The 27,254-nt window shown below is 46.0% G+C and overlaps 1 protein-coding gene across 1 annotated transcript in view; it reads left to right on the top strand.

Moving 5' to 3' along the window:
• The window catches only part of LOC129196992 (ATPase family AAA domain-containing protein 2-like), a gene marked incomplete at its 5' end in the record, with an annotated part of 59,354 nt that overhangs the window by 16,615 nt on the left and 15,485 nt on the right, over positions 1-27,254 (top strand). Inside the window, 9 exons of the mRNA XM_054804957.1 lie at positions 716-901; positions 2,126-2,261; positions 2,408-2,604; positions 3,493-3,652; positions 4,005-4,127; positions 4,225-4,365; positions 5,520-5,662; positions 8,008-8,136; positions 9,635-9,667. Coding sequence (XP_054660932.1) covers positions 716-901; positions 2,126-2,261; positions 2,408-2,604; positions 3,493-3,652; positions 4,005-4,127; positions 4,225-4,365; positions 5,520-5,662; positions 8,008-8,136; positions 9,635-9,667 — 1,248 coding nt within the window. The remainder of the gene's footprint in view (positions 1-715; positions 902-2,125; positions 2,262-2,407; positions 2,605-3,492; positions 3,653-4,004; positions 4,128-4,224; positions 4,366-5,519; positions 5,663-8,007; positions 8,137-9,634; positions 9,668-27,254) is intronic.

Below are 27,254 nucleotides of genomic sequence, written 5' to 3'. Positions count from 1 at the left end.
GGTCCACGGAGAAATTTGTCACGTGAAAGGGCTGTTGCCACTTCCCTCACGCAGTAGGTGCACGCTCTCTTCTGCGATCGAGGTACCATCTGTAGGCAACGGCTTGCGGCCATCCAAAGCGTGTAATCGGGTCTGATGGATCCTTTGGTAATGAGAGGCTGTGCGTGATTTAGCTGTTCAGGCAGGCTGAAGACTGGTCACCTCTTATAAAACATACTTGAAATTTTGAATTGTAACCAGGCTCCTCTTACAGCATCAGCCCCCATCTTTTCACATAGGTCTGTCTGTGTTTGTTCAGACTGTGCTCCAGACTGACTTGGCTATGTGCCTGCTCTGAATTGAAGATGGTGTAGTCGGTCGTGTAGTTGCAGTCGGGTAGTGACTTACCCAGACTAATACATCTTGAAGAAGGGTTAGTCTTGTGTTTTCAGGCACACCACTACACCAGCTAAGTTGTGAGGCGCTTTAGGAGTTCCCTTACACCTGAGTAGTTTTGAAATCAGGTAGAGCTTCAGGTCTGTCTGCGTAGCAATGTCTATATTTGAGTCAAAGTAAACGTTTTACCTTATTGTTAAGGAGTTGTTCTTTTGTTGGTTTGGTTTTGTGTTTTGGCTTCATGTACTCCCACTTCGTAAGATAGTTTGACTGATACGTAGTTATTTATTAGCCTATTGCACATGGTTTAGTTTTCTTATCCAAGCTTTCATTTCACCAGTTGATGCGAGAAGCTCAAAGAACAGCGCCGAGTATCATTTATATCCCACATATCCATTTGTGGTGGGAGGCTGTTGGAGCTACACTGAAAGCTACTTTTACAACACTGCTGCAGAACATTCCAGCATTTGCTCCAGTTTTGCTGCTTGCAACATCCGATGTGTGTCACGCAGATCTCCCAACAGAGGTATTTCTGTCGTTACTTTTTTTATTCAATTTCTTGTTCAGCTATAAATCCTTTAAGCATTGGAGTACTTAAGCAAATGCATACTGTTATTACTCAGGCACCCTACCCAGGTCTCTTAAAATTTGCTTAGACAACACAATGCTGAAAGCGTTTGTCTAAAGTGTCTTCTGAGTAAAGAGATTGACTTTGACCCAACTTTTTCCCCCTTCTCACACACTCATGCTTGTTAGACAGATGTATCCATTTACTTCAGACAATAAATCCAAGAATATATGGTCCTTGAAATGGAAATGGGAAAAAAATATTTTTACTGAAAACATTTGTACTGAAATTGAAAGATATTTTTACTGAAAAAGTACGGTGGTCACACTGTAATGATGGAACGGAATTTCATCTTTAAATTCTTTAATAAAAATTTCAATTTCTTTGTTCATGTAAGTGAAAGCTTTACAAATGAGAAAGCCGAGTTCCAACTTCGTTTCAGTAACTTGGAAGTGGATTTTTAGTGGTATTCCTTAACAAAATTCAGTAAGAGTACATGCTTAGCTTCCTAGACATCTGAGAGTGTGCATTAAAGGAGGATATTCAAAATGTGAAGATGCTGCCCTGATTATTTTGTCTCAGTTACTGCGGGGGGCTTACCTAGATGTGTTTGTCATCAACTGCTTTGAAAGGGCTTAACTTTCTAGAGGAGTTTTAATACTGTTAATGAAGTCCTTCTAAAATAAGTATTGAAATTCCTTCCATAACTTTTGGTAGTAGAGACTGAAAAACGGAGTAAAACCTGGAAGTATACAGCCTCAGACACCTCGCTTAAATTAATTTAACAAAAAAAAAACCCCCCCAAACACCTTACCAAAAAGCCCGCGTTTGTCTGCTGAACCCTGCCTGTTCCCTCTCTAGATGCCATAGAGATTGAAACCAGCAAGGCAGGTAAATAGAAAATAAGCAGTCCTGGAGGTGGTGAATGTCCCCACTTGATCAGTGTATCACACGGTCCCTTCATTGAGCTTTAAATCTAGAGGTGTTCCTTAGAGAAGATATTTTAATCTGCCGTGCTAACCTAGGAAGATCTAGAGTTTGAAGGACAAGCAGATAGCTTCTCACAGTTTGTCTTACTCAGGTGATTATTCGGTTTAATTTTGAAAGGTACTCATCTTTTTGGACTAGAGTATGAATTTGTGTGGCCTTATATCTGAAATATCTTTTCTCCTCATGCTTTAGATAAAAGAATTGTTTATTGATGATTATGAAGAAGTTTTCAAAATCCAGTTGCCTAATGAGGAAGAAAGAAGAATGTTTTTTGAGGACTTAATTGTAAATCAAGCTGCTAAAGCTCCTGCATCAAAAAACAGTGCAGGTGAGGCTATTCTACTTATAAAACTTTGCTAACTGTAAGTTAATAGCTATACACTATTTGCTTTGGTGGTAATTTTCTAGCGATAATTTGTCATACGCTTGTATTTGAGTACCGTAAATTGACTAAAAGTTTCTGATTCAATTAAGCGTGGCGGCCATTGGAAGTGCTGCCTGTAGCACCACCGCCTAAGCCTCAACAGCTGACTGAGGAAGAAATCAACCAACTGGAGGAGCAGGAGGAGGACACGTTGCGTGAACTTAGGATTTTCTTAAGGGATGTGACTCATAGACTTGCCATTGACAGACGTTTCAGAGCATTTACAAAGCCTGTTGACCCAGAGGAGGTAAGTTAGTGTTGATCTGTAATACCATTTTATCTGTCTCTGTTCATAATTTGTCTGCGTGTGTATTTCTCAGTGTCTGTGTGCTCTTTATATGAAGGTTTGTCTTTGTTTTTAGGACTGTACTATTCCAATTTTTCAGCAAGCAAGCAAGCAATGAATTTTGCTTTTACTTTGCTGACTCCTTGAGGCTGTCAAATGTCTGTTCTTTAAGTAATCAGTGAAAGCCCCAGGTTCCTTCTAAAATGTCTTTTAGAACTTCAGAATATTTCAGTTGGAAGGGCCCTACGATGACCATCTACTCCAACTGCCAGTCAGACCAAATGCCAACACAGTTTGCTCAGGAAAAGGCCTCGATGTGTAGGCATGTTACAGCAGTGAAAAGAGCAGAGGTCTCTTTCTTTATAAACAGCATCTATAGGACTGTTTTAATAAAGCCTAAAGCTCTTTGACTGACTGTCAATAGTTTCTGTAAGAACAGAAGTAGAAGCAGCAGTTTTTAAAATAAAGGTTGAGTCTGTTCTCTGTTTCAGCTGGGGCTCCTCAGTACAAGATCAACCCTAAGGGCTGTGTGGTTTCTTCTTCCACCCATACGCTTCTTATGTCTCTCTCTCTCATTTAATTCATTGAGTAAGTCTGGGTGTCTCTTCCCTTCTCTGCCCCGCACGTGCTTCTGACCTCCCTGCTGCTTTTTTTCCCCTCTTCAGGCCTGTCTCTTCAAAGCCAGTTGAAATAGCCCTTCTGTTTTCAAGAACCTAACTGGTTAATTTCCACATCTTTGGAGGTGCCATAAATATTTGGGGGTTTTAAGTCCTTTATTTGACTTTATTAAAAGAATTAATTTTGGTAGATACTGTGTTAAATCTCTGAGCACATACATTTCATTTGTAGGTACCTGATTATGACGCAGTTATTAAACAGCCCATGGACCTGTCGGCAATTCTCTCTAAGATTGACTTGCACCAGTACCTAACTGCAGGAGACTTTTTAAGAGACATCGATCTAATCTGTAGCAATGCTTTAGAGTACAACCCAGATAAAGATCCTGGAGGTGAGGATGTGTTTTTATCCCTAATTTGGAACAATTTGAAAGGTATAAATTGATAAATGTCATCTGTGGACAGTAGACCTGGGATCAGATCATTTTAAACATCAACAGAGAGCATTTCTTGCCAGGAAGTAAATGTTGTAGCATTAAACTACTTGGGCATGCAATTGTGATAGAAGCGTTGATCAGTAACTAGTGCTTTTGCTTTAATAATTAACTTTTATCTTGTTACGCTGAAAATATTCACTGAGATGACTTTTCAGAACCTACCTATGACAAGAGCAAAATCTTTCCAAGTAATCAAAGGATTTTGTTGGCTGTTAGAAAATACTCAGGTCTGACTGTAAAATTGCAGATCGTCTCATTAGGCACAGAGCTTGTACTTTGAGAGATACTGCGTATGCCATAGTGAGGGAAGAAATAGATGAAGACTTTGAACAACGCTGTGAAGAAATTCAAGAATCTCGTAAGAAAAGAGGTATGGTTTTTTGATACGAAGGATCTTAAGGCTTGTCTCAGGATTTGTAACCAACAACGCAAGACACAATTCTTTGCTATCTGTTCTTTATTGCAAGGTTGTAGCTCTTCAAAGTATGCTCCCTCTTACTACCGTGTAATGCCAAAGCAGAACTCCGTTCCTGGGTGTACGAAAACAGACCCAAAGTGTAATGAAAAAATGAAGATAGCAGCAGCACCTGTAGATGCCAGTACGCCCCGCTCTAACAGTAAGTTGCATTTTATTCAGACTTCCTTGGAGAAGGTGCTAAAGTCACCGATACCTTCTCTGTTCTTGTGACATAACAGGTTTCTCTGATGCCTGGTTCTTCATGCCAGAGGCGTTACGTTTTTTAATTTGTTTCAAAATGTGAGATAAATCCAGCGGTTGTTCATTCAATATGGTTATGAAGTTCAAGTGCAGTGGTTGGTTTACATTGAAAGACACTGGCCCTGATGGCCCAACCGACATTTAATGGCTCCCAAGTTGCTACCTCTCGGAGGCAAAAATGTTGTCCGTGGCAGTTTCTGAATACTCAACTAGTTTTTAGTTATACGAAACAGTATTTTTCCCTTCTCTGCCCTCAAACGTTGAACTCTGTGCCACCTCTTACTGTGATTTCCAGCCGAAGGGGGAAAGGGGAAAAATTAGGGAAGCAATAATACTAGACAGGGAGAGATCCTTATTTCCTCACTTTTCCTGTGAAAAGGACATGAAAGAACAAAGGGACTTGGATCTCGTAGAGTTAAAACGCATGACGTGGTGTGAAGTTTCCTGGTCTCACTGGCATGACTGGGAATTTTGCCATTGACTTCACCCACGTGCTTCGTGCTGCACTCCGTGAATACAAGGAACGGTGGGTTTTTCTGGAAGGCAAAAGTGCAAAGTTTGTTTTAAACAAGGTTAACTGCATCAGAAAGCATATGAGGTGTAAGTCTTTACGGACATTTTTTTTCTCCGGCAAATATTCCCTTAAAATTGCATCTATAATGCTGCCCAACTTCAAGCTGTACTTCAAGCGGCATGGGCCCAGAGTCCCCTGCAGAATACAAGACTTACGTCCTAATGTTTGCAATGGAAGATGTGTTTCCTTAACCTTAATTATTTTGGAGTGTTACCGAGCAGTGCTGTTAATGGCAATGTGACTCTATTTTTTTTCCTGGTTTTACCCTGCCTTTTTCCTCTAGTGCATTTTTTTTGTGTCTAATTGTTACGGAGCAGTGACTTTTGCCAGAAAGTAAGTAAAAGTCAAGCATTTCTCAGTGAAAAAATGGTAGAAATCCTGTCTCTGTCATCGCAGAAAGCGACTGTATTCCAGGTACAGGATACTTCGCCGACACTGTGTTCCAGATAAACAGAAATGCTGACTTTAAGAAACTTGTGTCGTTCCAGATTCGTGGGTACGCCGTACGACTCGTGGGAGACATTCTCAGGCAGAAGAGCAACAGGTGACGTGTGCCGATAAAGCCAAGGAAATTCTCACACAGCCAGTGATTGTGGATTACTATGAGCTCAAAGTAAGTCTAATTTCAATTTTGTTAATACTGAAATAGGACGTTGCCTTGCTACGTGTGAATTAAGTCAGTTAACCAATGCCAATTAAAACAATTTATGGGAAGGATATAAAGCTTGTGAAAGAATTCAACCTGTAATGGACTCTGACTGCTGTGTTGCCGCAGCTGGTGTAGGCTGCTGTTCTTGATTTTGGTTCTCTTCCTCATCTTTAATTTAAAAGGGCTTGTTGAATTTGAAAATAGCCCACTAACAGCCTGCTAGTACTGTTGGTTCCTAATGTCTTAACAGTTGTTATGATGGATTTGGGGGCTGGGTTTTGGGTTTTGCATGTTTTCAGTTATTAGGAACCTGAAAAGAACCTTTATTTCTAGCAGTGATGACTCGAAACCTGAAGTTAGGTTGACATAAAGCTCATCAAGGATAAAATACTAATACCTACTTTTCTGAAATTCTTTCAAAACCCAGTGTGAGAATTTTACATTCCTACAGTTCCAGTGTTATAAGGGTTTTCCAGTCCCTCGTAGAAGCCGCTATCCTAGGCTACAGTTGGGGAAAGGGTTAAAAATGGCCTAGCTGCAGGGGGTAAAGGAGATTCCTTTGCATGAATTGCAGAGGGTAGAACAAGGGCCTCATCTTCAGGGGATATTGCAGTGAGGAAGTTAGGAAAATTGCTAGGTTGGAGTCCTGGAGGTTGGCCAAAGCAGAGGAGGCCTGCTCTTTACCTGCCCTGACGAGAGAGGGAGTAGTACACGGCTGTTTCCCCTGTGTGGGGAGAATGGGACCAGATAGGAATCCCATGCGGTGCAGGGGCTTGCCAACACAATTTCTGTCACATTTTTAAGCTGTGACCTAATTTGTGGAGGTGAAACCAACTTTTTAAAGCTGGCTTCCTAAGGAAGCAGATTTCGGGGGCGGGGCGGCGGGGGGGTTGTTGTTGTTGTTCATGTCTGCTTCTGTGTGTAGAGAAGCCACACAGGTTTTTCAGAGAGTCAGGGTGCTAATAGTGTGTGCTCCAAAGTTACTGCCCACTGTGGAAATGGTACAGTAGAGCCCTTAGATATGTTTCAGCTCTGAGAGCTACAGTCATGAAACGCATCTTTTGGAAAATTTGTTTCATCAACATGGATGCCATTGGAACTAGCTGCTCGTACCAGAGAGCCTCTGTAGGATTCACCTGCAGTGAATAAGCTAGGTGAACCTCCAAAATGTAGCTGCTTGGTTTTGTTTGGGGGTTTTTGTTCGTTTATTTGCTTGGTAATAGGCCTAGAGCTTTATGAACGTGTAGAAACGCATGCAGTCATCTATGTGGCAGCAATTAGAAATCGTTTCACACGGGATGGTGACCATACACCTCTGTCGCATCCTGCCTTTTCTGTTTGCAGCAGCTGAAAGCACGCTGCGTGGGTTTTGTGCGTTTTATCTGCGGGTTGTGTAGAATGAAGTTGAGGGGAATACTCAGCTTTTGTGCTAGTTGATCTGAGGGAGGCAGAGTTTGACGACAGGCAGTTGTGAGGCAGTAATACTTTCCTTTGGTATGGCTGCTCTCTTAAGCTACATCTTCACAGCCTCACACAACACACAGGCACTGAATAGCCCCAGCAGTGGAAGAAGGTGCTGCCGCTAGTTTGTCACTGTCGTTTTCCCAGAGATGATTGCATTCGCATCTTTGGTAACAGAAAGGACTGTGTGCGAGATTGGTAATTTGCTACAGGCAGAGTCACTCTGCTAGTTTATCCACTCGTCAGTTTAAAGGCAGGAGCCAACTGAGGTAACTTTGCTCCCTGAGCTGCTTCAGACGTTTGAGCAGTGTGTTCTGCCAGCAGAGCTGTAGGCACACTACACGTTCAGCTAATGGGTAAAGGTGAGCACCCAAGGCTGCTTCTGTTTCCAGCTGGCACAGCTGGATCCAGAAGATTTGTAGCCTGGCTTCCAAAGATCCATTTTACAGTGCCCTGCATTGCAGCAACAGTTTCTCTAATAAAATGGAACAGTGGCTTTGCTGTGGCAGCAACTCTACCACAAAGTGGATTGTGTCATTCCCTGCTGTTCTGGAAGCAGTTGATTCGCAATTAGGATTGTTGATGTGATAGATTGATGACTAATAAAATACTGTCTGAAATTTAAGCTTTCCTTTTTCCTGAAGTATGAAAAAGTAACTCCTTTTCTTCAGTTAAATCTTGTGAGATGTTTCGTCTGTTCTCTGAAGTGTCACTCATGTTTCATAAAATAAGAAAGTAGGATGTCGTTTGTGTTGTATTGTTATTGTTTAGCTTCTGAAAACATGAAGAGCCTATTCAAAGGATCTTGCACTATTCCAAACTTGTAGTTTCCTTTTTTTTTTCTTCAGCAACTGTTGCGTTATGTCACGGCAGTAACTAAAAAGTTCACTATATTTTGCATGGAAAAACTATACGCTGTTCTGAGTCAGTCCATATACCAACATCGGGAAGATTATGACAAAACTGAATTAGTGCAGGTAATTTTTTTTTTTTTCTTACAGCACTTTCTATCACTGTTATGCATGTGTGTCTTAGGCATGTGTACGTGTGCACTCTGGACATCACGCTTCCTTAGCATTACTCTTTACTGCTTAGTTGCCTGTGTTACGAGGCTTTTTCATTTCAGTCTGGAAGAGGTTTATCCATATTGCAAACCCATTGTTGTATTTGGCATAATCGTTGGCAGTTTCAGCAGGAAATGGCTTGAACTGGAAGACAATGGGTCCACCCACACAGCCCTCTCAAAGCAGTTAACCTCAGTCTGTCAATAGTCCTTCTCCAGACCCTTTTTAGGGCTGGGGGGGCTACATAAGGAGGGTGCTTTCCCCAGTCTGTTGCTTCCTCTTTCTCCCCTTACAGGCAGTCAGACACGGTAACACTTCATAGAGTAGTCCTTCCCTTCCTGAAAAGAAATTAGGTATGAAACCTAACAAGAGTTTGAGACTTTTCTCTGGTCTCACCATAATCTCTTTTTAACAAGCATGGCTCGAGCATCTTTAATTTGACACATGGGGAGATTTCTGCCTCTGACGGTTTCATGTTAATGAGTCAAATTCTCTGTTCTTTTCCGCTAAGAGAGGATTTCTGAGTTGTCAGAAGTCTTCCGGAGATGCCCGTGGTCCCAGTCAGGCATTCCCAGCATTGAGTCGATTGAGATAGGTTGGATAGTCAGTTGTCAGATTCAAGATCCTTGAATCCCTTTGTCTTTGAGATGCTTGTGACTGAGAATAGAGAAAATTCTTTATGCCTCTCAGCCTGCCTTAAAAAAGAGGAAGCCTCTTCTCTTCAGCTCGGGTCATCTGGATCTCTTCTTCCACATCAGAGAAGGAGTTAGAACCGATGTTCTGTTCTGATTGTGCAACAGGGAGGATTATTTGGATTCAGGGAGGCCGTTCCTGAAAAATGGGCCCATCTCTCATCTAGTATAATGACGTTGTTTAGCATGAGAAGGCATTTATTAATGTTATCTTGGGGCTTGTGAGGTTTTGTGGCTTGAAGCATTGAAAGTTGAGACTTGATTTCTTTGTTTGCTACTTCTACCTTTAGCTTTAACAAAAAAAAATTCTCCTCTTCAGAGTGACACTGCAGGTCAGTCAGGAGCAAGCTCTACTGTATGAAGAGATAAGACTTTAACAAGTAAATATTCCGAGTGCAGAAAAGAATGTTTCCAGCTTTTAGTTGTGCCTTTTCAGGAACTGTCTCCTCTTTCTAACTGTTGGAACCGCTGTCGATACGGTTCCATAGTCTCTTGATACAGAACCACGCAGTCTCTGTAGTCTATTTGGGACACATAAGCATGTGTTTGAAGCCAGTGGGTATAGAAAGATGTTACGGTGGTGCTAGCGCATGTATTTGCTAAATCTTAGTACCAGTGGTATGTGTGTACAGATCCTTTGTTATTTTTTATGAAGAAATAAACAGGGTTCTTAAGCTTTTGTTCATGCTGACTGCTAGTTTGTCTTTTTTTCTTATTAGGAAATGAAGAAAGAAATTGCAGCCTTCAGTTATGCTCGGTGTTGATTTCCACATACTTCTCGTCTAATGTTTTCTTTTCACTGCATGTTGTTATCTGCGCATAATTAATTCAATAAAGATTACTTCTACATATGTTAAACAAATACATTTTTAAATTTGTTAAGAAAGCTCTAATAAAGTCCTTTAACTGCTTTTATTTGATATTTTCGTCCTATATATATTTTATGTGACATACTGCTGTGATTGCCTTTGGAACGCTGCAGACCCGAACATCTCCCAGATAACTGCAGTAGCTCTCTTTAACAGAAAAGGATAAACTTTTTCTCATCGTTTTCCAACTTGGGGGAATACGTTGTTCTGAACTAGTCTGTGGTGCTGTAGAGTCCATCGCATATTACATGAAGGTTTTAAACCAAGTCTCATTTTGGTACCTGAAAAGTAAATCCTTTAGAAACCTCTCAATGCAGTTGAGAGGTGGACTTTTTTAATTGTGTGATAGCACCTCAAGGGGCTTTCACAGAATTAACAACCTAAAGAAAGTATGTAGGAGAAACACTCCACAAACTTAAGAACTTTTGCTATGGCATATTTTTGCCTGTCCAAAAAACCTAACTTGAAACAAAGCAAAATTTACTGCTGTTAACTTTCTAAGGGAAAGTTTAGTCTTGCTCGTAATAATGACAATCTTCTTGATACTGGAGAATAGCATTTGAATGTCAATTGTTAGTTGCAGGTTAGGTGGCTTGTAGCTGAATTAACTTGTAAATAGTTTTCTAGTTACCTGGAGAAAATTTTATCTGTTTAGTACATAAAAGTGAATACATTGTTGGTGATAAAAATATTTAAGTCCAAGCAAAGCAATACCCCATTGTGAAGATGTATGCATCTTCAAACCAGCAGAGAAAATTTCTCTCAGTTAATCTGACAGTTACTGTTTTTTAAAAAACTTTGCCTATCTTATGACAATAACATTTTCTGTTGGTTGCGATAAAAGATGTGGCACCATACATTGCTGTTTTGTTCCATCACCTCACGTACACAAGGTCTGGTGATACTGAACGCCGAACTGTGCAATCCTTCTGTGTGTGTTTGGGTTCTTACCTATGTTTCAGTTTTCTTTTTTTGTTTCTTTCTAGTCTTTGTCCCAACATTTGCGTACTATGCAGAATTTTTTCTTTTAGCTGTATTGTTTGTATGGGTATCAATAACAAATGAAATCACCTTTTTGGGGGTTTTTTGTCTTCTCTATTTTATTAATCACAGTATAATTTTGATCAGTAACAACCTTACTCTTAAAAACCAGCATGAGTCTTAAGACTTTAAGATTTGTCTGTGAGCAGCTTACTCCTACTCTTGGTGTATTGGTTCACAGTGAAGGCAAGCCCAGGGGGAAGAACAAATATGTTGGAAATTTACACATGAATGCATACTACATTGGAAATATAATAAAGGAATTAAGGTTATTCTTCATTAACCTTGGCTGCTGTCACTGATTTTTGATGGGACTGTGGGAGCAGTTTGTTAGCCGTGCTCCCCAGGTAACTGTTGGGAAAACTGAACAGGAGTGACTGTGGAAAGGAAGAACCAGAAACAATCCTGGGATGAAAACTTTTGCTCTTCAAAGCTTTGCTCAAACTCCTTCCTGTCACTAGTCTGGACAGGATACTGTACCTCTACAGGGGCTTTGGTTTTTTAATTATAATTGCGTAAATCTTGGGTCTTCCATGACCAACTGGTAACTCTTTAACGGTTCCCACAAGCCACATCTTCATTTTCTCTCTCAGGGAAACAAATCGTATTTTAGTGTCTGAACCAAAATGGCAAACAGGGATGAAAGAAACAGAATGTAGAAACACAGCATTTCTGAGAAGTATGCCCTGGGAGTTAAAACTAAATACTTAAGTATCTAGGTATGTAGTGAAGGGTCTCCTTTCTCCAAATTCTCTAACTAAACCAAAAAAAAAGGGGGGGGGGGGAAGGTTGTGGGGTTTTTTCCTCAGAGCCGTTACTTGTCACTCGTCCCTGGTTTTGTAGCCAAAAAGAAAGGCCTGTAACGAAGGCCTGCTTATATTATACAGAATAAGAAAACGTAGCCAAGAAGAAAAGCCTGTAATGAAGGCCTACTTGTATTATAGGTGATAAGAAACTCTTCATTATTACTTTAGGTAGAAGGCTAACGATTCTTAGAATGAGCACCTGCTACACATCATGAGAAAAAGGAGGAGCTACAAGACACTTCAAGGTCCTTATGTACATACTTTGCAGAAAGGGAGGACATTAATTGCCTCCAGCAACATCCTTATCTTGGTGAGGCGTATAGCAGACAATTACCAACACCGAAATATTGAGAGACTAGGGGAAAGGTAATTTGGGCCAGGGTCCCCACGACCACCGACTCATAAGCCCCCTACCCAAATTATCCCACCTACTCAAAAGATAGAGGCGGAGAAAGGAACTGAGCATGCGTTCTAGTTTGCATACTAGGCGAAGAAATATGAACCAATTATTGTAACGGGGAGCGTACCACTTTGTAATCTTTGTAACATTTGCGTATAAATATGACAAGAGAACCAGCGTTAGGGGTGCCTGATTAGAGGAACTATCCTCCTGACACCCAGCGCTGCAATAAAGGAAATGCCTGCTTCTTAATGCTAAATTGGCAGTTTCCAGGCTGCGCTCTTGACTCCCGAGTTTCATGCTGAGCAGAACTGGTTAGAGTTTGTCCATGAAATAGATTCCTCAGAGCAAGCAGATTGACCAAAACCATGAACAGTTTAGAGGAAAGTGAATTTGACAAGTTTTGCCAGGAGAAAAGGGGGAAAAAATGGCAGCAAATGATCAAGAGGTGACAAGGCTTTCTTATTAGCCAGAGCTGAAAGGATGATCTTATGTTCTGTGGATTACTTGTAGGTTATGTTGGAAATCAGAGGAAATCTGTTTGTATCTTTAGCTCTGCTATCCCATCCCCATGAAACCCTCGGACGGTCACTTTCTCTCCTTACCTCTGGAATGGTAAATCAGGGCTGTCGACCCCCCAGCTCCAGTGGCCCTTCAGTTTGTGGCAGATCCAGAGCAGAGAAAGAAGAGGGCGAGCAGCTCACTCGCAGGAAGGGACTCCAGTGGCGGCAGGAAGACAGCCAGGCTTTGTGCATCGGGCGTTGTGCTTCAGGCTGCTTGCCCACGTGCTGTAGATTGCAAAGGACCTGCGAGAGACAGGGAATAGCCATGAGGCTGAATTTGGGGCAGGACTAGGGGCAGGAGTTACTGCCACTTCCCAGCCTTGCACCGGTACCCGGCACAAGGCTGCCTGTCCATTCAGTGACACTTGGGGCCAAGGTGACCCTGGATGCTGAGGCAGGGGTGAGACAAGTGTCAGGAGATGCTCCTGGTGGCAAAACCTGACGCAGAACTCAGAGCAGTCGTTCCCAAGCTGTCATGCCTTACAGCTTGCTGCTGCTGCTGCTGCTCTAGACCTGGGAAAGGCCAAATATGCATCCAACAGCTGGTCTGTCTCACCCCTGTCATCAGCCTACCAAAAGTTACCACGTCACCTTCTGCCATGCAAAGTGGTGCTGTGGCCGCATAGCACCTTTGAAACACCTGACACCAGCCAGCCCACCATTCCTGCAGACACCTCCCAACCAAAACCGGGCAGGGGCAGCAGTCTTCCCCCCGAGTGAGTTCCTTTGGTGTGAGTCACTAGCAAGCTCTTTTGGTGCTCCTTCAGAACATACCTTTCTGCAAAGGTTTTTGACGACCAAACTCCAGGCAGGCACTGCTCTCTAGAAGCACCAAATCTCTCACGGTAATTGTTTCTTCTCCATGAGGCCACCAGACTTGAGGTCCCCCAAGATTTAGGCCTTCTTTCCCATCCCAGTGACTGGTTTGAATTAACTTCCTCTATTGTTTTCGTCAGTTTGTTTGGGTTTAAGGTCCAAGTCTCCCTGCAGTGCTTCTCCCACACTGCCTCCTGCTCTCACTCATTTAGTCGTTCCCACTCTCGTTCCCACTCGCGATCGCCACCGTATCCAAGAAGAGGCGAAGGGAAGAGTCGTAACAATCGTTGCAGGTCAAGGTCAGATGGTTATCACCGTTCAAGGGCAAGGGCACCCCCATCCAGAAGATACCGTTCACGCTCAAGGTCTCCAGTACTTAGAGACCAGTCTTCCACTAAATGGACTATACCTCAAGGGGAAGAAGAAAGGCAGCATTTTAGCAGATACAGAGAAATTCCACCTGAATTCATTTATGTTCTTAATTCATCTTCATATCATCTCTATCAAAAATTTCTGAACTTGTCCATGCTCTTTAAGTTGGAAAAAAGCACACAGCATCCATTAGCTTCTCTCAGTGTTTAGCTATAGTCTCTAACATTTTCAGAGCAGAGCTATGCTGTAAAACAGTAAAACAGTCCAATGAAATGGAAGCACCGACTGCAAATGTGACGTTCATGTAACTCAGTTGGGCTAATAGTGGGATGTTCAGATAAGCTTACTGTGCTGACTGGCAGAGCAGATGAGAAACTGGCTTAGTGTAACTCAAGTCTTAAAGCGATTCAAAGAAAAAAACCCCACAACAATTTAAAAGATTTAAAAGACCTTACTTGCTGCCCTGATATTGCTCATTTATATCACTTACCAGTATTTGCTTAAAGCTTGCGGCTGGAGAATGAAACGTTCTCGCTAACCCTGATTTTAAGGCTGCAGTGTAATATTATACAATTAAGGTGTTAAAAAAAGTTCATTCGGCTAATTTTGTGCACTTTCTGTTCTTTCTCCGACATATGTGCTAAGGCTGTACAGACTGATGTGCATCTGGGAGAGCCGAGGGAGGATCAGCAGCAGGCAGTTAGCCCTAAATGCAATGGAACAATACAGTCTCTCTCACTATTGCCACGCACAAACTACTTGAAATCTCACATCTACACCCCCTCAGCTCCCAAATGTCCCCTATACAATTTGTTCCTCCATTTTCCTCGGATGGGCCTGAAGGAGTGTATTGGGTCTGGCTGAGATGGAGTTAATTCTCCCCACAGCAGCCCTCATGGTGCTGTGCTGTGTATTGGTAGCTAGCAAACTGTTGATAACTATAACACACCAGTGTTTTGGCTACTACTGAGCAGTGCCAGCACACATCAAGGCTGTCTTTCCAACATTTCTTTTTCCCCAGCAGCACGCTGGGGGTGGGCAAGATCTTGGGAGGGGACACAGCTAGGACAGCTGACCCAAACTGACCAAAGAGATATTCCATACCATATGACGTCTGCTCAGCAATAAGAAACTGAGAATAGGGGGAGGAACAGGGCGGGGGCATTCGTTGTTTTTTTTTTGTTTTACAATGTTTGTCTTCCGGAGTAAGGGGTACGCTTACTGAAGCCCTACTTCCCAGGAAGTGGCCGAACATCGCCTGCTGATGGGAAGTAGAGAATAATCTTTTGCTTTTTGCTTTGCTTCCACGCGCGGCTTTTTTTTTTGCTTTACCTACATTAAACTGCCTTTATCTCGACCCACGAGTTTGGGGTTGTTTTTTTTTCCATCCTCCTTTCTCCCCTCCCTGCCTTACTGAAGAGGGGAGTGATAGAGCGGCTCTGGTGGGCACCTGGCCCCCAGCCAGGCTCAACCCACCACAAGGAGAGGGAAAATAAAAAGTTAATTCAGTCTCAGTAACTGAGATGATTTTCTTTCACTTGAGTGTGCAAAATCATTTGGAAGGCAGTAAAAAAGTCTTCCAAATCTTTCTTCTCACGCCACAGACTTGTTTTGCACGGAACTGCATAAGCAGCGGTGGTTCCCATGGCCATCTCCTCCTGGAGATAACAGGAATGGAAACCAAAGCTCTCACCCTGCCTGAGCAACAGTGATATGCAAAAGAAGAGCTGTAACACGGTCGGTCCTCAAACTGCCACGTTCCTGCAGCACTGACTTGGGAGATCCTCTCAGCTTTGCATCACCCGTAAGCTACGCTGACGCTGCTACAGAGGGGCGTCCTTCCCAGCACCAAGCAGTTGCCCTTGGGAAAGACATGCTTGCTTCTTCTCTCCCTCTCCAAGCCCCCAAGCTGAATTCCCAGTGCTAGTGTCTTTTGAAAACAAATGGCAACCAAGCAGCCACCTGGAGCAAAACCAGATGGAGGAGGCTTGCTTTGAAGCCGACATCAGGAGCTTCCCTATCTCGCAGCTCAGTCCACGGGCCACGTGCTCAGTAGGGACGTACCCTCCAGATGACTGGGTTCTCTGTGGGTCACTTGGAGATTTCTCAAATCAACAAGGAACTCTTTCCTTGCCAATTACAAATCTCTCTTACACCAAGGTATGCGTGAGCACAACAGCAGGGACAGAACGCTTTGTCCTAAGTTTCTGAAATTCTTGCCGCACAGGGTAGAAACTCCTGATGTGGCTCAGGCCAAGCTGGGTTGAGCACTGGAAACCCCCGAGCTTGGGCAGCACCGTGTCTACTAGGAAGCAGGTGAAGTTATGCAGAGGAGAACCCCACAACTATGCTGAGGTGGCTTCTTGGTACCAAGGCACTTGTGTGACTTCTTTACTCCACGGCAATGTAAACACAGCCTCTGATTTTTCAAAAAGGAAAGATCAATCTGTAATACAATTCCTTGGACAGTAATAATATTCGTCAATTAAACACACACCTCGCCGATGGATTGTTTGTCTGTATACCTTTGCTTTTTCTGCAGTAACCAAGAGTACACATGGCTAAGGATACGGCTCTAAAAAAGTGGCTTCCATTTTGTGAGCTCCACAGAAACTTGCAATTCTCAGTTTTGCAAAAGCTAAAATTAAAAAAAAAGCCTAGAAAAACCAAGAAATAACCCATTTCAATAAGAGGCCATTGGTTTTCACTGTTCCCAGAAGGAGATTCTGCTGAGACGATCATAGCGGAGTTCCTATGAACACCGTTTATTCGGGACGCTCCAAACCAGGTGCTGAACTGCTGGATGAAGTCCAGTGCACATGATCCACGTGGCGGAAGCTTGTACAGAGTGCACCATCGTCATATGGAAACTCATTAGCAGTTATGGACTGGGAAGAGAAAGAGGGGACAAGAGTGGATAAAATGGCTAGCCGAGTCCGGCAATACAAAGAAAGCCTCTCTTCCTGCCTTGTCTCGGCCGTGGAGAAACTGTCCCGGGAGTTCCAGCCATTTAGAGAGGATATGTCCTACTCCCCACCTGTATGGAACAGTAGCTCAGCTATTAGGAGTAAGCGTGCCTCTGCTCAAGAGAGAGGATATAGAGGGTACACACCACGAGATACTCTGTGCTTTTACCTGCGTGACCACGGACAGGACATCAGGACATGGGATGGAAAACCCTACAGGCATGAATACGTGAGCTGCAAGGCAAAAGCATCACAAAGATGGATTCTTCCAGGAAAAATGCCTCTTCAGTTTCCAGTGGGCAGTTCCCCAGAGCGACTGGAGGGCTGATCTTACTTAAGATCCTCTTGAAGGGACTTCTAAGTCATTTTAACAAGAAGTGAGTAACAACTATGATGGGCAGGATTAGAGGGGCCCTGCCTCCAGCCGCAGGGAGAAAAGGGACCACTGGATTTACTGGACTGTGTGGATCCTGACACATCAGACCCACAAGAGTAGAAGGCTCTTGTGGACACAGGTGCACAGTGTACCCTAATGCCATCAGGCTATGAAAGGGCAGAACCCGTCCGTATTTCTGGAGTGAGAGGGGGATCCCCACAGGTAACTGTACTGGAGGCCGAAGGGAGTCTAACTGGGAATGAGTGAAAAAGCTCATGGGGGGGAGGGGGGTTAGAGTAGCTTTGATGGGACCTTTTCTCTTGTGTTTTATCAATTAAAAGCTGTTTCTCTGGAACTGCTCCGTGCCTGTGTGGGAGGGGGAGGGAGCGCAGGGGGTCCAGGGAAAACGGCACCCAAGGCAGTAGCTCCATGCCTGGGGAATCCGGTGGCACTGGTGCAGAGGGCACAGCGGTGGCCCCAGCCCCCCTGCTGTTGCCGGCGTCCATCCCCGGCTACCAGCACGTCCATGGGCAGCCTGCACAGGCTAATATCTCCACGGCCGGGTGGAGGCTTTCCCAACTCGAAAGAACGACTCAAAAGCGGTGGTTAAAGCTCTGTTGAAAGACAGAATACCTAGGTACGGAGTTCCTGAAATAATTGACTCGGACAGAGGAGCACATTTCTCTGCCGCAATTTTAGCGCAACTTTACCATTCATGAAATAGCAAGATGCAATTGCGCACACCTTATCACCCACAATCATCAGGGCAAGTAGAAAGGATGACTAGGACGATCAAAGCCAAATTAGTTAAAACCTGTAAACAAACTGGCTTGAAGTGGCCAGAAGCGCTAAATTTACTACTTTGGGACATTAGAAACACACCGAGGCAACCAGTGGGTGCATCTCCAGCAGAAGTTTTATTTGGGAGACTTTTAGCGGTACCTGGAACTTATATTCCAGTGAAAACGAGCCTTCTGGATGGAGACGAACAGGTAACTCAGTATTCGTTGTGCCTGCAAATTTTTTTTTTTTTTTTAATGCAATTGCAAAATCATGCTTATTGGTATCAAGGGATCGTATGTATAACAGTGATTTTTCCATGTTGTATACCCTGTCTTTCTAGTATAATAGTAAAATTGCAAGGAGCTTGGAGATATAAATAATTGCAGGGATGCAAAAAAAAAACAAAAGGAGGGAACTGTAGAAAATATAGAAGCTTAGCTATAAGAAAACTTATGCTAACCAGAAAGCTACTCAAGGCCTGGAAGGAAACTTCCAAAAAGGGGAAAATGTCATCGTGGGATAGAGGCCGTGAGACAGAAACTACACAATGATTAGCTTGGAATAATTAGTTTGTAATCAAGGTAACAGGTAATGAAGCTAACTGACCATGGCAATGTACAATGCTCCTACGTTCCACGTACAGTCCCTACCCAACCGGACAATAGGTTTGGAGATATTAATCTTATGAAGTAAGTTGTTACGGACAGGTGCATCCACGGCGAGGATACTGCGCGTGCCTGCAAGAAGAGGGTCATCCAGCAAACACGGCTGCGCGACCACTGACGACCACCAGAGACCCCTTGAGGGCCACCGACTCAAATCACTGAGCATGTGTGACGGGGAGGAGACTACGTAAATGAATTCCAAGAAATGATTATCATAGGGCTGCCTTTTTTTGAGAAAAATGATGAATATGTATGTTTTGAGTCTATATAACCTGTGCGTTGGTAATCACCTGCGTGCACGTTGGGCGGAGCTGATTCCCCCATGCATCCAGCGCTGCAAGAAAGCAAACCTAGGGCAACTCACGTCTGGTACATTTCTTTTACAGATGGAATCGCTCCCATGATAAAAGAGCTGCAGGAACAGGGGGTAATTATTCAAACTCACTCCCCTGATAACTCTCCAGTGTGGCCAGTTTGCAAACCAAACGGGAAGTGGCGGCTAACCATCGATTATTGGCCCTTAAACGCAGGCACTGGTCCCCTGATTGCGGCCGTGCCTAATACAGCCCAACTGATTGTCACCATACAGGAACAGTCCCACAACATTTTAGCCCCCACTGATGTAACAGATATGTTTTTCATGGTTCCTCTACAGGAAGGCGACCGAGATAGATTTGCATTCACACAGGAAGGTATACAATAGACCTTTACTCCTTTGCCACAAGGATATGGGCGTTCGCCTACCTTGGCACAACACGCCCTGGCCCCAGCACTATCAGAAATCATCCCCGAGGGGAGAGTTAAAACGTACCAATACATTGATGATATATCGGTGGGGGGTCCCATGCCACTGCAGTGGGACAAACCCAAAAGGAAAATAATTACTCACCTGGAAAGTTGAGAACTTCAGGTTCCGGCAGAAAAGGTACAACTCCCCTCCGCTGAGGTGAAGTTCTTAGGCAGCTGGTGGAAAGGAGGAGCCGTGTGTATTCCAACAAAACCTTGGCCACCTTACAACAGAGAGAAAGCCCAGAAGACAAAAAGGAGCTGCAACATACCCTAGGCTTGCTGGGATTCCGGAGGAAGCATCGTCCAGATTTCTCTGCCACAGCTCGTCCCCTGCACGCTCTAACGTGCAAAAGAGCTTCCTGGGATTGGACCCCTCTTCATGAGGAAGCCCCAAAATTGCTGGGTTTTGAAGCAGGGGCATAGCAAGCTTTGGGCCCAGCACACCCCACAGATCCACTCCAGGTGGAACGGGGTTTTGCCCTGCCTGGGGCATCTCTACACGTGTGGCAGCGTGCAACGGAGGGTTTCACTCAGGCAGCTTCAAAGCTGCAGAAAAGCAATGCTCGGTCTGGGAGAAAGGCCTCTTTGTGGTCAGTCTAGCCTTGCAGGAGGCTGAAAGAATGCTACGGCAACAATCCCTCACCCTAGGAGGGCCCTTTAATGCCCTGAGGCCTGTACTGGCAGCACCCCACCCCTGGGGGAGTCCCACCAGGAACCGGTTAGAAGTGCTATGCCCAGCTGGAGCCTTCCAGTCACACAGAGCAAGGGGGGGAGGGAGCGCCCAAGCTGCTCCAAACCCAGGCAAAATCACCCACTCCCTCAGGTGAGGAAACCCCTCCTTCCTGCAGAAAGTGGGCTCACCCGCCTCCCAACTGAAAACCTAGTTCCACAAGTTGCAGAAAGAGGATCTCTTCCATTAATAGGTATCTGCATGTTTTAGTTTTAAGATTTAGTTTTAACTCCCACCATATACTTTTCTTCAAAATGCTGTGTTTCCACAGACTGTTGTTTTTCTCAGTGTTTGCCCTCTAAAAGGGAAAAAAAAAAGAGAGACAAACTGTCAAGAACCATGAAAGGAAGCTTAGGAGCCCTGCTTATTTCTCCACTCCCAGAACCTCTCACCTCACTCACGCCGGTCCCCCTTGTTACCGCTCAAAGGGCAATAACAACTTTCCAAACAGAAATGCAGTTTAGAAAGCCAACATTGGTTTATTCAGCGCTGGGTGCATGGGGGATCTCTCCTCCTAACATGCACACCTAGCCTTTAATCCCTTATACATTTATACACTTAGGTTACAAAACCATTACAAAATTCCATTTGCATCACATAGTTACCTTATTGTGATGGGTAGAAAGTTTTCTCGCTTGGATTTAAAGCTATATGCTTAGAGAAATTCAAGGAGCATGCCCAATGAGGGGTGCTCATACCTCAAAGGTGGGTAGCTTTTAGAATGGAGGTGTGTTTTGGTATTAGAATTAGATTATAATGAACAAAGTTCAATCAAAGGACATGATTTTGACAGAAAATAAAATATTACTTGCACCCACTGCCAACTACAAGCTTTATTCTATCGTTCACTTCAGGTTGGGGCTATACAATGGACATAATTAGCAGCCACAAATTGGTTAGCAACCTGTGTTGGGTTTGCATGGCAAGGTTTTGGTAGCCTGGGGGGGCGTAGGGGGCTACAGGGGTGGCTTCTGTGAGAATGATGAGGGGGTGTAGAGATTCCACCTGCAGCCCATGGAGGACCCCACACCAGAGCAGGGGGAGGCACCTGAAGGAGGCTGTGGCCCCGTGGGAAGCCCACACTGGAGCAAGCTCCTGGCAGGACCTGTGGACCCGTGGAGAGAGGAGCCCACGCCAGAGCAGGTTTGCTGGCAGGACTTGTGACCCCGTGGGGGACCCACGCTGGAGCAGTCTGCTCCTGAAGGTCTGCACCCCGTAGGAGAGAGACTCACGTTGGAGAAGTTGGTGAAGGACTGTCTCCTGTGAGAGGGACTCCTCCATGCTGGAGCAGGGGAACAATGAGAGGAGTCCTCCCCCTGAGGAGGAACAAGCAGCAGAAACAACGTGTGATGAACTGACCCTAACCCCCATTCCCCGTCCCCCTGTTCTGCTGGGGGGGGGCAGAGGTTGAAGCCAGGAGTGAAGTTGAGCCTGGGAAGATGGGAGGGGTGGGGGCAGGTGTTTTCAGATTTGATTGTATTTCTCATTCCTCTCCTCTGTTTTGCTTAGTAATACATTAGATGAATTTCCTCTCTAAGTTCAGTCTGTTTTGCTCATGACAATAACTAGTGAGTGATCTCTCCCTGTCCTTATCTTGACCCAGAAGCTTTTTGCTATACTTTTTCTCTCTCCCCTGTCTGGTGAACAAGGGACATGATAGAGCGGCTCTGGGGGGCACCTGGCCCCCAGCCAGGGTCAACCCACCACAACCCTCCAAAATAGATGCGGAGTCCCCAGCATTTCACAAGGCCCTGCACACAGGGAGGACCCTCCCTCAATCCCAGGAGTTATGCAAAGTCCATTCCCCTTACAAATGTCCTTCCATTCCCTCAGCTTGCCTCTTAGTTTCCTCAATTTCTTGCCTCACAGCAATGCTGCAGAGCTGGGCCCTGGCTCCCACACAGTCTCACTACCTCCCTCTTGGGTTTCCTGTACGTGCATTTTACCAAAGCCTCGCGCTTCTCAGCTTGAATGGTTTAAAATGCATTACAAGAAAGCTATGGAGTATTTGGAGACAAACTCCCTATTTCATTTATTCTCCAAAATCTCCAGCATGAGGTTCCTTGCTCGAGGAAAACTTTCTCCCAGACTGGGAAACAACCCAGTGCGAGGTGTAAGTGCCCATCAGCCGTGCCCGGGGGCTGCAAGCCAGGTCTGTCACACCAAACCCTGGGCAAAAAAAACCCCAAAACACCACCACCAGCTGTTCCTGGTACAGTCCAGCCCCCATGAGATGAAGGGACAAGGTGCCACCGAGTGGGTGAGCCACCTCCAGGCGTGGGCAAGCTGCTGCCGAGTGCGATCATACCCACGATGCCGGGCCCGGGTGTCCCGGAGTGGGGGAGACCGGAACCAGGACCCGAGCATCCCCGGTGCCAGGGGTGGGGGGAGCCAGCCTTCCCCAGGCCAGGAGCCACTAGAGAGCAATAGCTGTATGTCCCACACCCACAGCAGCTGAAGGCCAGCCAGGGAGCAGCTGAGGGACCCCCAGGGATGCACAGGGACTGCTCGGGTGTCCACAGGGACACACCAGGGCATCTTTCCTGAAGATTAAAAACAAAAACCCAACAAGTCTTTTTGAACTTTTCTGCTCAGTGGGTAAGGGAGACACACCTTTAGCATCCAGGACATCCCAGATGCTCCCAGGCTATTGCAGCTCAGAGCCACCCCTCCAACACAAAGCAGAGAGAGACACAGCCCCAGGTGAGCTGCTTTTTATCCCCTGCTAATTAGGCTAATTTAGGGAAAACCTGTTCCTGCCCAAGATAGGCAGGTGTCAGCAGTTACTTTCCACCTTGCAAGAAATACTAGAGCCACTCTGGTGTGCCTCTGAGTTTTGTGGGGATGTATTTCCTCGCTCCCACAATGCTCCCATCACCTCTCCATTGGGCATTCCCTTTGCCCCAGGCCTGGAAGCTGGTTGCTCCCCAGTATGACCCTTTGCTCTCTGTTACCCTGTGGGGAAGGGCCTGCTCTGCTGCTTCCCCTCCACCACACTGTTACTGGAAAGCGGCAAAATAGTTCACTCTCTAAGGCTTATTTGGAAGTTTTAGAAAGCAGGCATTCTTTATTGCAGCGCTGGGTGCACGGGGGATAACTCCACCTAAGGTGCACACCCAAAAGACAAAACTAGCAAGTACTTCTACTATGTTCATAGACATATTCAGTATCTTTCCCAGTAGTGCTTATCACAGGCAGGGATCTTCCTTGGGAACTCGTTAGCATATGCTAAGGTCTTTCCCCCATGTTTGTTGACACCTCGGGGGTCTTCAGACTCACTCCTGGTATCACATATACCTTATCCCTCAAGGCCAGTTTTGGGATCACCTTGTAACTCTCTTATCTTTTTTTGCACATCTGTTCTTCCAAGGCCCAGCTCTTTAAAATGAGATTGTTCCAGAGCTCCTTAGCTTACAACTAATTGTTTTCTAAGTGACAACGGTTTCCCTTTTGCTTGGTTACATGGATTGAGCAATGGCTCTAATTGCTTGAATTGATCTTAAGATTTCCATAGTCACAGGTATCAACACCCTCATTGACAGGGAGGGGCTCACGGGAGAAGCACCCCAGCCCTGCCACCTTTGTGTTTGGCCAGTCCCCAGCTCCATCCCCTGCTCTGGGCGCTTCCCCCGGGTGCCACCAGCCCCTGGTTTATCAGGCCGGGGTGGTGGGAGATAGGGAGGGAGGCCGATAAGCCCTCCAGTGGCAGCGTGCTGGAAACAGTCCCACTGGTGCTGTTAGATCAGAGCGCTGGGAAAATGCCTCCAGCTCCCCGGCCCACCAGCGCAGTGGGCTGGGGCTGGGGGGCTGCAGAGCTGTTGAAAAGCACAGAAGGAGGAGCCGTGTTGGAGCTGAAGTGTTTCGCTAGCAGGCTGCAGGGCTGGCTGCTGCCTCCCAGCGTACCGGGGCTTGTCAGGGGTCTGACCAGCAGCCCTAGGAAGGCTGCTTTGGCATCTGACCCTGCAGTCCGTCTCCATCCATAGGCTTCACTGCCTTTTTTCCCCAGCTGGTAAGAAAACTCACTTCTCCCTCCCTCCCTCTCCCAGGCCACCGGTGGCCAGAGGTCTCAGCTGGCTGGAAACATGCTGGTTGGGTATTTGAGCTCCTTCGCAGGAGCTCTGGTATCCACACAGACCTCTCTTTGCATGTACCTGGAGGACCAGCACGTGTGAAAGGCTGTGGTCCTCCTTTCATAATGATCTCTACCCATTGTAAACCCTTTTTCCACCAGTAAAAACAACCAATCACAACAAGGTTTAGCAGATTGCACCCTGCTTACTACAAGTTATTGTGGAGCGGAGAACGCAAACCCTTCAAGCCACTTGTCATCGAGGAAAAGGGACTCTTGCCTTGCAGCAGCTCCTCTGCATGGGCTCAGCCCAAGCTGAGACCCTGTCACCCACCTCTCACCTGGCACTAACTTTATCTAGATTCAGGTTTGGAAATGCTGATGCTTGTCAGGGTTCCTATTCTTGGCTCTGCAAAATGAGGCGTATCTGCAGAGGCATCCTCAGCTGGGGCACACCATCAGCCGTGCCACGGCTGGAGCGGGCACGGCAGCGTGCAAACTGAACAACCCATCCGACTTGCACCCCAAGACCATGCAACTGGCAGGTTTCAAAGCCTGCAGGTGGTTGCAGGGTTCACAGAAACGTCATCCAGTTCCTAAATATCTTAAAACAAAGCCTTGGTGGGTGTCGGGACAGAAGAACATAATCTGACACCAGAACAGTGCTATCCTCTCCAAAACACCTGGTGCATCGAGACTGGCCCACGGATTGGAGGGAACCTGCCTTGGGAGTCTTTTCCCATTGAAACTGAAAAATCTGGAATGCCACCTCTGATTTTTCTTCTTCCTTGTCAGGGCTTGAATGCAGCTCCCCCAAAGCACAGCACTGGCATGGACGGTCTTACTCCGAAGCGATACTGCTGTAAACGGGAGCAGACCAGAGGCAGTCCTGGCTACAGCACAAACAGGGTGGCATGTGTCACCGGAGATGACCGGTCCTGGCAGAGCGGTGGCACCTGGAGGAAGAGTGCCAGCAGTGGGAAAGGGGGCACAGCCTCACGTCGCCCTTCCCAAGCAGACAGAGCTGGGGCTGAGAAACAGATGGAGCCGGCAGGACAAAAAGCCCAGTGAAAATCTATCCATGGGGTGGGTACCACAAAAGTCAGGAGAAACGGGTGCTGGCAAAGCAGCACCGGAGGGAGAGGGGGCTGTAGCCCTGCAGAGCCCCACGCTGCAGTCTGAGTCACCGGTTGTAAATCCTCACGCACTGGGGCTGATGCATCTCTCTGCTGGGTAAGAGAAGTGGGAAACAAGCTACTGTTCTGGGACACTCGGATTCCTCTGCTTTGAATTGTTATTGTTTCCATTCCAATGTTAGGACTTTCACGTGAGGTTTTACAAACCATGTTATTGGTTGGTTTCTTTATGGTCTTGTTTTCCTTCCCCTCACACAGCAGACACAGCTCCTGTACCAATCTGTGCAGCAAACAGAGCTAAATGTCCCCAGCGTGAAACCCATGTCTGTATTTTTTCTAATTTTAATATACGCAACTAATCAATTTGTACTGAGTTACAAATGCAGAAGCTGGAGTGTACATTCTCCTCCCAAACTTGGGTTAACAGTATGATGTTTACCGTGTGTGCGCGCTTCTCTCTTTCCCGCTCTCTCTACATTATGTAGACAGGAATGTATATATGCACACATTCTCCTAAACAAGATATTTTTTTCTACGGAAATGGAGTTACATTTAATTTGGTTGGTTTTGCCTGCCCTTTAGCTTAGCACAGTTGGAAGAAAAATCTGAGAAGAAATTCAACCTCCTCCCTCAATACAGCCCTGTTCCTTTTGACAGGAGAAATTCAGCTGTGCCAAGGAGAAAGAGAAAGGCTGGAGGCGCCTCATCTGAACAACCAAAATCCAAGGTAGGTGCATTACCATGTGCAATACATGCTTGAGCAACAACAATGCTACGGCCACCTCAGGAATTTATACTTTCTTACTTTACTGCTGCATAGGAAAAGCGTGAAGTCCAAGAAAATAGTTTTCTAGCACTGAAGTCAGTGGCTTGTCACCAGTTTCCAGGCTGCACTCTTGACTCCCGAGTTTCATGCTGAGCAGAACTGGTTAGAGTTTGTCCATGAAATAGATTCCTCAGAGCAAGCAGATTGACCAAAACCACGAACAGTTTAGAGGAAAGTGAAAAATGGCAGCAGATTTGCATAGCCATCACAGTGGCCTCCTGATGTCACAAGCTACCTCACCACATTCTGTTCCGGACCCTATAAATACTGGCCCCCCAGCACTTGTCCCACATTCGCTGAGGTTTCGAGTCCTCAGATTCCACGCTGGTTGGAAGAATGAAGATGCAAAGAGGCGAAGCGAGCGGGCGCTCACCTCTGTGTGGGTGCCCACAGGAGGAGCTGCAGGAGGCGTGGAGGAAGAGGCTGCGTCAGAGGGGAGGCACCATCAGCTACGCGGTCCTCTTCCACGTACCTGATGGTGCAGAGCCAATGGAGGTGGATCCACCTGAAGACGAGGAGGAGCCGATGGAGGTGGATCCACCTCCAGGATGGCTCCCCTGGCACCACAACATCGTGCCAGGGCTCCCCTCCACACCACCATCGACGCGGTGCCGTAGGGTCATCCGGCCAGTGCCCTACCGCCGGCCCTGCCTCCGCGCTCGGCGCTAGCCGGGAGGCTGACCCTCCGCGCCTGGCCGGCCTGCAGGCTTCCTTCCCGTCCCCCGTCCTCTGCCCTACCCCTCACCCCTTCTGAAGGGGTGTCATCTCTTCTGCACTGAGCCCCGAGAAAAGGGGACAAGACAACATGGCGTCACAGCTTCAGCCGCTGCGCCAGGAGAAGTCCCTCAGCGGGCCACCGAGGTCCCTGGGGCCTGGAGACGGGGTCTCTTCGGCCTGGAGACGAGAAGGCTGCCCGACGGGAGGCTGCAGAGGAAGCCAGACGCTCCACGGCGGCACACGAAGAACAGCAGTGTGTCAAGCAAAGACGTAAGAGACAGCCGCTCCTCTGGAGAGGCAGACCACCACAGGCCTGCCAGGAAGGAGTGCTGGCCTTCAGCATTAAGGCCCCTTCTAGCTGTCTCGTTCGTTCTTTTCAAGGTTGAGCAAGTAAAAAATAAATAAATAAATAAGT

This window comes from Grus americana, chromosome 27 (genome assembly GCF_028858705.1).
Source record: "Grus americana isolate bGruAme1 chromosome 27, bGruAme1.mat, whole genome shotgun sequence".
NCBI lineage: Eukaryota > Metazoa > Chordata > Aves > Gruiformes > Gruidae > Grus > Grus americana.
The sequence above is the reverse complement of the archived record's forward strand: the minus strand, read 5'-3'. Positions and strand labels throughout refer to the sequence as shown.